The sequence below is a fragment of the Haliotis rufescens genome, unplaced genomic scaffold, assembly GCF_023055435.1.
Source record: "Haliotis rufescens isolate VD_foot unplaced genomic scaffold, xgHalRufe1.0.p SCAF_1, whole genome shotgun sequence".
Classification (NCBI taxonomy): Eukaryota; Metazoa; Mollusca; class Gastropoda; order Lepetellida; family Haliotidae; genus Haliotis; species Haliotis rufescens.
Genome location: NW_025963779.1, coordinates 16,006,218 through 16,016,708, shown reverse-complemented (window position 1 = coordinate 16,016,708; position 10,491 = coordinate 16,006,218). Strand labels below are relative to the sequence as shown.

The 10,491-nt window shown below is 39.6% G+C and overlaps 1 protein-coding gene across 2 annotated transcripts in view; it reads right to left on the bottom strand.

The window, feature by feature from the left end:
• Nucleotides 1-3,998: 3,998 nt before the first annotated feature.
• Nucleotides 3,999-10,491, bottom strand: part of LOC124149464 (tetratricopeptide repeat protein 39C-like) — a 45,053-nt gene continuing 38,560 nt past the window's right edge. For both annotated transcript variants that reach the window (XM_046521065.2, XM_046521073.2), the window contains one exon: nt 3,999-8,872. In XM_046521065.2, the coding sequence (XP_046377021.1) occupies nt 8,756-8,872 (117 nt within the window). In that variant the 3' untranslated portion in view covers nt 3,999-8,755. The remainder of the gene's footprint in view (nt 8,873-10,491) is intronic.

The window sequence follows — 10,491 nt, the reverse complement described above, 5'->3', positions numbered from 1 at the left end:
TGCTTAGGTTACGTCAGTCCTATCACAGAATGTCAGATTATCTGGGAGGACAATCTCATTAAAATCAGATCTAAGTTCTCGCTGCCGCTAAACAAAGATCCTTTGTTTAGCGATAGCGAGAACTAAGATCTGATTTTAACGAGATTGTGTGGGAGAAAAGCAAGGAGTAATTCAGGTCTTCGATGGTGGAAACAGATCAAGGTCAAAGGTGAAGGTATGGGATTTGAACCTATTCCCTGCAAATCCTGGTATTGGAGAGGGACACAACTCTACACATGTAGACTACTGGGTCATCCCTTGGTGTGTGTGAATACATCGTAAGCCCAAACAACATCCTCTATTGGAACAGAACAGTTCAACAATGTACTTGTTCAAATTCTAACTAGCATTTCATTTCAAAATGGTTATAATGGAAGTATTCGTTGGTTAACATATCCAATGTCTTCATGACACTATCATAACAATGTCAAATATTATTCAAATTATGTTCATTGCCATTTAACTATAACTAATGATATTCTTATCCAGATACTTCATATGGTAAGGTTTTCATTTATTAATTCAATGCAATACACATATATCTTAAAGATGGTATTGGTAGAAAACAACATACTTTTCATTAAATAGCACTGTTCACAGATACATTTTAATACTAATTTATGTTCACAAGTTTCTTTAAAATCACACAACATATACACCAATTATGTAAAGTCTGATCATACAAAAGCTGTAGGCCAATCTCACTTCACCAAACACTATAAAGCTTGAATAAATTAGACACTTACCACAGTGGTAGTACACCCAGTTGTATGTACATTGAGCTGTGTCACACATCACAACTGTGCTATAACAGGCTAACACAGGCCAACACAGGCCAACACAGACTGAACACAGGCTGAACACAGGTCAGGTAGGGCAACTGAACATGTTCTTATTCAAGTAAAGGACAGGGTATGAGTACCAGGGCCCTATTTGGCCCACAGAATTTGCATAGCTTAAGACATGAGCAAACCTTTTCGAATTTCTTACAAATAATAATGGCTTTTGTTTTTGACATAACCAAATGTACAGAACAAAATATGTGTGGCAAAGACATTTTTAAGAGGTTTTCAAGATGCCATTCACTATCTTTGAACATGAGCAAGTCTCTGGTCCCAGCCAAATTCCAAGATGTAGATCACAGATTTCCTCTTGAAAGTAGAAAAGATAGTTTTTTTTTACTAAGTACTCCATACGCCACACTTTTTAAAATCTATGTTTCACGGATTTATTCCAACTTTCCCACACAAGGTTGGTCGAAATAAAAATAAATAGCTATGTCAATCATTTAATTATTTATATGAAAGACATTTTCCTGTGGAGATAAAACTGAAGCTGGCTCCTTGAATCACTGACAGTAATGTAGACTTGGAATTTATATATAACATTTTATATTCTATAAGAGGGTCTATATTACTAGCGGGGTAGACATAATAAAAATAAATATTTTTATGTTTAATTTATTTCTTTTCCAGCTGCTTTTCATTAGGGGCGGCAGGCACATGAAACAAAAAATAAGAAATGGGTGGCCTAACTAATAATATTTGACAATTACAGTGCCCCTATAAAAGGGCATATTTATTTTCTGATCCTTTCTTCAAATGATGTGCAGAAAATCTGCAGGTTTTACATATTTGGGAATGGGAGGTGCATACTTCCTGAAGTAATACTAGTACCTGTGCTACAACAACCTGTGCTCCCATTCCTGTGGTACAGTGACCCCAACAGCCACTGTACAACACCATACTCAGAACCAGTGTGTATTCATCACTTCTCGGATGGAATTTTCACTGCCACTCTACATCAATGGGACCCTGAATCAAAGTCTTTGGTAACTAGATAGTCAACATCAACACAAATACCATCCTGCACCCGAGAACAGAGATGATTTGATGATGGTTTGGGTTCAATTCCCCACATGGGTACCACGCCGTGGTATATTGCTGGAATATTGCTAAAAGCGGCTTAAAACCCAACTCACTCACTCACTCACATTGTGTCACAGTGCTAGGCAGTCCTCTTTAAGAAGTCCCTTACACAAGCTGAACATCTTCTGGATACAAGTACTGTACTTAAGTTTGACAAATTTTTTACCCTATAAATATTAATACCAGCAACTGAGGGGACAAAAAATTCTTTTCCACTTCATAAGTCCTTGACTCATGTCAAGTTTTAAAGAAGTCAAAACAGTTTATGAATCGGTAACAAAAATGTTGTAAATGGATATATTACTTAAACAGTTAAAAATCGTAACAGCTTTGAGCAGCTAAAGTTATCTTTATACATGCCATGCAAAACAACGATGGTAGCATCCCCTAAGATACGGTTCCGCTTATATTAATAAAAGCAATTGCTTAGAATCTGCCCGTGTTCTGCACACCGACACACAATCTCTACTCTTCAGACTGGATAAAACTGATATTTGCATGTTCATGATGACTTGGGTCAAACTGATATGTCTGTTGCCTTGGCAACCGTGTAATGTGACATTGGATACATGCATCTTATGTTTGCTACCTTTTCAGTGAAGTTGTCAGTGACACTTAACCCCAGCAACCAGTGCAATGTTGGATGTCATGGAGACGAACTATCTCAGTCAAACAAGTAACAAAACCCCAGGAAAACAATTCCACGCCGATTGACATAAAGTATAAATCAAACTTAAACAACAAATGGTTGACATGTAAACAAAAAGAAAATATTCACCATAACAAACACAAAAAAAATAAACTATACAAATTCAAATTATTTACAAAGCATCTTTTCATTTAGTTACCATGGTTACAAAAAAATATAATCAAACAAATGTGTAACTAAATGCAAGATTCCCTAATCATAACCATCATAACAACTATCCCTAACATTTGAATAAAAATCTCATCATCACACCTAACACTTTGCCTGATTCGTAATGTCGAACAGATACTGCAAGCAACATATGGAACAGCCGTTAATAATACTCTCTGCAAAGCCTGCGTTACAGCGATACTACTTCATCTCAATCATCGTCAATACTTCAGGTTGATGTGTTCACTACAATCCTCCATCTTCTCTGAAAACATACAGCTGCTATGAAGCGTTGTGTTATATTACACCAATAAATCTCGATTGCTTCCGGACAGAAGCATAAGTGTGAGTGAGTTTGGTGTTAGCTTACAGTTGGAGGAAATCCCGAAATGATGCAGGTCTTAGACGTTTACCACCATGGTTAAACCGACGAGGAATGGCATGGTGCTAACAGAAGGATAACAGCGAACGCTCGGACCAATGAGAGCTCACATTACATCACCCAAATAATTCCCTGTCCCCTCTATGATCTCACAGTGGTTCTCTGCTCATCTCATACTTAATGTCCATGGTGTACATGGCTCCAAGACTTCGAGTTTCCATGGCTACCACAGAGCTACCACCTAGTAGCATCAACCCACTCAATGTGACTATCACAGCAACAAGAATACTCACATCTATAATCAATACTAAAATCTCAAGTCAAATATTACAGGATTCAAAACAATACACAAAATTTGAGAGAGGACAACCAAAACCAAAAGTGCCTGGATGATATGTAAAACCCAGGGGCAGCATCTGATACAATCTCATTATAATCAGATCTTAGTTCTTGCTACAGCTAAACAAAGAGCTGAGGACATCCCATTACGGGTCACGTCAGACCGACCTTGCGCGAACTTTGACCGACCAATGGAATGACCAATCAGAAGGCAGCTTTCTCGTGCTTTACGGCACTAATTTCAAATTGGAGACTACGCTTCGAAACATATTTTGACAAATTCTCGAATACAAATTTGAAACCTGAACAAAAAGAAGATTCTGGAATGGCTAATAGATGGTCTACATTGTATTGATTCAGTCGTTAAGCCCGTAACTATCGTTCGGAGTTAAAGTTTTCGAGGTTGCATGATTAGACATCACATTCCGACTGTCACTTTCACAATCTGGTAAGCGATGCTCTGATTGGTCGGATGAAAGGTCGTTCTGACGTGACACCTAATGGGATGTCCTCAGATCTTTGTTTAGCGGTAGCGAGAACTGAGGTCTGATTTTAATGAGATTGCATCTGATATGGAACTACATCCAGCATCAAGTAATACATGAAGCCGAACGGGCCACATATAAGCCAATGTTCAGTCTACTACAGAAATCTATGTAATTGTCGAGTGAGAGAGTAAAAATTTAATGCCTCATCTGCATTATTTGTGCCATATGGCAACAAGCTAAGTAATAGTTAACATCAGTCACAGCACTTCGACTGCTTTATACAAATGTACCCAGAAAACATACCTGTTTGAAGGTATAAAAACAATGTAAACAACTACTGCTGACGAACATCAGAAATATTGGTGTGCCCACAGTGTTTGGTGGTGTGTCTGTGAGTCAGTGTGCAATGAACATGGGAGCGTGTTGGAGTGTGCGCGGTGCAGGTGGAGTTCATGCGTGTATTGGTCAATGTGCAACGTCACCTCCTGCTGCTGTTGTCTACTGCATGGATGATGCAGATCATGCGTGTATTGGTCAATGTGCAACGTCACCTCCTGCTGCTGTTGTCTACTGCATGGATGATGCATATCATCGGTAATTATGTGATCATTAGGGCTGGGACGGGTAACTCGGGTACTTGGGTCGGGTGGGTGCTGAGTAGGACCCGGGTACCCATAGTAACAATAATAACATTCCATGGTTACACTAGTACAAGTTGCTGCTGTTCACATTTCTTTCTGACTATGCACAGCTTCCTTCTGACTTTTTTTTGAGTAAAGACAAAGCTTCTATCAACTTCAGTGTGTGCATGATCAGATCATTTTATACTATATCTTTTTTGCCAGGTCTCAGGTAAAACAATTGCCAACTGAACATTTTGTAGCCAACTTGAGATCTACAGTGGGTACTGGGTAGGGCAGGGCAATAGGGGGCTGGGTACCCGGGTAGGGCAGGGCAATAGGGGGCTGGGTACCCGGGTAGGGCAGGGCAATAGGGGGCTGGGTACCCGGGTAGGGCAGGGCAATAGGGGGCTGGGTACCCGGGTAGGGCAGGGCAATAGGGGGCTGGGTACCAAGGTAGGGCAGGGCAATAGGGGGCTGGGTACCCAGGTAGGGCAGGGCAATAGGGGGCTGGGTACCAAGGTAGGGCAGGCAATAGGGGGCTGGGTACCCAGGTAGGGCAGGGCAATAGGGGGCTGGGTACCCGGGTAGGGCAGGGCAATAGGGGGCCGGGTAGGGCAGGCAATAGGGGGCTGGGTACCCAGGTAGGGCAGGGCAATAGGGGGCTGGGTACCCGGGTAGGGCAGGCAATAGGGGGCTGGGTACCCAGGTAGGACATTTGGACTCGTCCCACCCCTAGTGGTCCTGATATTTCTAAGGTTTCTTTAACAGTAGTTTCAGTTTCATTAATGTGGTAGGTGTTCACTTAATGGTACCTGACCATAAGAAACTAAGGCAAAAAAACATACAATATTAAATCTTTCAACATATTGCTTATTCTCACAAATCAAACCAAGAAAACACAACATCAACAACACAAAAACAAAATGGAAGCTCTTAAAAAATTTCTAAATCGATGCAAACAGTAGTTCAGTGGTTTTTCTCAAGATATAACATTCTTGTAAATTGTGTGTACATATACCTCAAACAATCATGAAATGTACTGACTTCAACCAATGATATGAACCTGAGAAATGTTCACATTTGATGTGCCCAGAGGCATCCAGAAGCTACCGTGAAGGAATACAGGCTTTACAGGAATGGCTTTGGAGACATCGTATTTTGGGACAACCATGGAATGTCTTGAGACAGTATCAGCATTAACATGCTATAGGAACATCCTGTCTTCTATTCACTGATTGGAATAATATACATATGATCATATGATCCTTGTGGTGGCTTAGTCACATACTGATGAAAAGAATTAGGGAGGCTGGACCAAACAAACTAGTGATTGATATTATGAACATATGAAAAGTAACATTTAGTACTTACAAGTCAGAATCAGAAATTGATATGATTATTGCCAGTGTAAGCAAAGTTTGGGTTGGTTGGTTGGTTTGTTGTTTAACGCCGCACTCAGCAATATTCCAGCTACATGACGGCGGTCTGTAAAATAATCAAGTCTGGACCAGACGATCCAGTGATTGACATCATGAGCATCGATCCACGCAATTGGGATATGATGACATGCATCAACCAAGTCAGCGAGCCTGACCATCCGATCCCGTTAGTTGCCTCTTACGACAAGCATAGTCGCCTTTTACAACAAGCACAGTCGCCTGCAAAGTTTGGGAGTTACAACTATCACAGCACTCACTTCAAGTAATGATGCTTGGTCTCATTACAGTTTGGAAAGGTAAGGAATAAATGGATACATTCTTGAAAGATTTATGTGAGATTAAGCAAGTTCTGTGGCTAGCAGCCTTTTTTCATTCCACTAGCCCTTTCACATATTGACTAGTCATGGGTAGGGGCAAGTGTAAACACTGAGCTCATGAGCAGATACAGGTGGGAAATTCATCCTTCAGGAAATACTTGTAGCGTAGTCCTGCACTGTTTGATTGCCTTCAGTCGGTAGCCATGTTATCTGCTACCTTACACAACTACCGCAAATTATGAACATACACAAGTTTATAAAAATATATACTGTTAGATGTGATGTGTCTATGAAGATAGGAAGATGGCGGATATTGGTGCCTTGATAGTAAACTGCCATCTCTTAGATACATCAATAAAGGTCAGACGCAAATGTTAGCCCATGGCCAATATTCAGTGTCTGTGTAATGTTCAATCTCATTGAAAACGTATCCTTCACTCTGATATGATGCGTCTTGAAAATCTTAGGACACTTCTACGGGAGGTCACATGAGGTCAACCATCTGCGCTGATGCTTGTAAATTCTAAATATTAGTGATGAAATATTCCGACAAGAATATCTGATTTCTGTATCTTGAAAATGAACACAACAGGGGAGTACCATATGCAAAATAATAAAGCAGCATTATAATATTGTAGGATATTTTCCTACAATGTGTTGGTCCTGAGCGCCAAGGCATCTAAACTCTGATTGGTCAATAAATCAAGAGTATGTTTGTGATCTGTTGGGGTTTTCTTTGCTAAGATCAAAATATCTGAACAGAGGCGACAAAGAAATGAAAGCGGTTTCGAATGCTGACTTTTGATTGGCTCAAGAAACCATGTATCCTTTATTTAGATTGGGGGGTCATAGTTCACTCATGGTTCACCAGATGTGATCTTCTCTGTCTGCAGATATTCACTCAGACAGGCATTGTATCGGAGTACAAGATCTGATTTTGAAGAGATTGTTTAGCTTTAGTTTCTTTTAAACAAGATTTAAGTTTATTATTATTCACTAAGTCTCTCAAGATGTACCATGGATGGGCAAAATGACACAGAACAGAGCTTCTGATATAGATCTAAGTCTCTACCTATATCATGCTTGTATCATGAAAACAATACTCAATTAACCTGATACTGCAAATAACACTACCATACAAATTTGGGTGTTCTCCCATTAAATCATCAAAAGTTCTCATAAGCAATGTTAAATACCTTTCTACCTGCAAACAAATTTTTACTTCATAAATTTCATTCATATCCAACCCCATATATTTTGAAGGTTATTCAGGTAAAAATAATTTTCAAAGCCATACAATGAGACTTTGGGACTTTGGGACTTAGTGGACAGGGTACAGGCAATAGCTACAAACCAACAAGACTCAACGCTCAGCAAACAACATTCATGACAACTGATACATCTCAAATTATTTCTCACAAAAAGAGTATTGGTCGTTATTAACCCTGTTGTCCCCTTCTTCCACGCAAGACAGTTTGACGTAATCAAGACTTTATTCAACATGATATCGGAGGTAATCAAAGGACTGAAAGCTACACAAATCAATGTGTGGTGTTGTTCAACAATGAAATGTATCAACTGGTACACTGTACACACAATACATAGGCAAGAACCGTACACGGTAACGTGCTCACATAAATAGAGTAGTAAAATATTCACAGTTGACTAAAACTTTGTAAACAAAACGCTGATACTGACGGAAGACCATGGGTTCTGAAGGTTGTAAAACTGTATGAGTTATTCCCCTTGCTTGGGTTCAATGTTCTGGGGAAGACCACAAGGCAAGCAGTTTAATCTTGAAATATTTACTGACTCAACTTCAGGTAAACACATGGAATAGGTGAGGAATATGCTCCACAGTTTAATCCACAGGTTAAAACTTAAACTTCTGTAGCAGTATGATAATAATACAAAATAGCAACACTGTAAAAGTGACAAGGGACAAAATGCCAAGAATAATGTCAATGTTCTGCATTGAAGTATAATATTTTCACCAAGGATTATTTACCAAATGTGCCTCAGAAAGTGGCACTTATTCTGACATACAGAATTTACTAGACGACATCAAACAGTCACCAGAAATAATCAAATCACCATTTTCAAAATATTAACTGGAATCATATTCCTGGAGCTACAACTAATCTACCAATAAAGCTTTTCTATTTATCAAGACCTTAGATATAAGACACAATATAATTCTAAACTGCTACAAATCGTCTCTTTGACAAGGTTTATCAATGTGGTCAACCACAGGCTACCTGTCTAGGAGAATGATTTGATATGCAAGGGAGATAACTCACTCAGTCCTGGATATGTACGCGAAATAGTATGACACTGTCAGTTAGCTCTTGCCCTTCTTGTCCACACCAGCCTCCTGGGACCGGCGCTTCAACTCCTTCAAGGCGTTGTTCACACGAACAGTCAGGCGATTCTCAAAATCATAATCTTTGAAATTATCCTGAAGAAAAAAATCAGACTGGCCTTCAAATTGATTCAGAAAGGAACAGATACGAATAATGATGAGGACACAATTTTGTTGAAGATGCACTGAAACGCACTTGTGAAAAGTGGGTTTTTCTGCATGCAAAGGCTGATACAAATATTTTGTACAGATTATATACTGCTCAAAGAAAGTTCAGGACCACACGTTTCTTTAAAATACATGTACTATAATAAATCTGTCATACCATTCTTAAACTTATTTTGAGTAGTGTATCATATTCCTGAAGTACACCAGATTCTTTCATATGACTATTGTCAATCTGTCATGGAATAACAGGACCCGTGAAGATCCGGGGTAGAATAGGTCTTCAGCAACCCATGCTTGCCGTAAAAGGTGACTATGCTTGTCGTAAGAGGCAACTAACGGGATTGGGTGGTCAGGCTCACTGACTTGGTTGATGCATTTCATCAATCCCAGTTGCGTGGATCGGAGCTCATGATATTAATTACTGGATTGTCTGGTACAGACTCAATTATTTACAGATTGCCGTCATATAGCTGGAATATTGCTGAGTGCGGCGTTAAACAACAAAAAAACCTTGGAATAACAGATACGATGACATAATTTGAGTGAGAGGTCACATGCCAGATTCAATTATCAAACCAGAACAAATAGAGCTCCGCACAGTGAATTCGACAACGCAAGAGCTGTGCAGAGTAAACTGGCTTCAGTCTTGTTATTTTAAAAAAACATCTTGATAAGATTTGCAGCCAGTGTTTATCAAAGCCTGTCGTATGAAGCCAATCACTCTCCTACCCAGAATTCCTTGTGGCCATCCAAGTACCTCTGTCACATCGTCACATCTTACACAGTCCATTCATGTGTTTTTCATCTGTTTCATTTTGGATGAGTCAAACATCATAAAATGTTTAACTTTCATTGAGAAAATATCCTAATACATGAAAAACTATTTTCATTTGCATATTTATCCTCAGTGTCCTGTCACTGAAGCGCTACGGAGAACTAGTGATACGGCCACTTGGATGTGTAAGCTATATTGTCATGTACCTCACTGTCGCAGTTGTAGTAGTATGTAAAACACTAGGTAAAGCACACCGAAAGGCTTGCATTAGGCCTGTCTGTCCTTATTTCCGAATAAGTGTGTTTGTTTACAAACAAGAGAAAAGTCCAGTCACATGATAATCCTACACAGTCAGTGAGGTCTCTACAGCAGAAACGGAATAAGGCGAGCACAGCCGAGTAAGCTCGGGGGTTATCGACTACTGTTTACAAAGAAAGCTTCAACGGTCGACGTCATGTCCGTTTAACTATAGTCATATGAAAGAATCGGGCGTTCTATTACTTGTTTTAAGTTGTGTATATCACACACATTTGTTCTGCACACATAACCCTGTCAAGTATTGTTTTGGCATTGAATTACTTCATAAGCCCTGCCAATTTTTAGACTGTGCAAGTCTTGTCATTTGTGTGTACCAGTAAAGACGAATAAACATCATCTACACTCTGTACAGCCTTAAGACTTCTCAAATTGATTGACCCTTTACATGTTCAGGGCCTCGGTGTCCTCAAACACGGTTCTGCCGTACCGGTAAAAGTGAGAATAACTAGACACT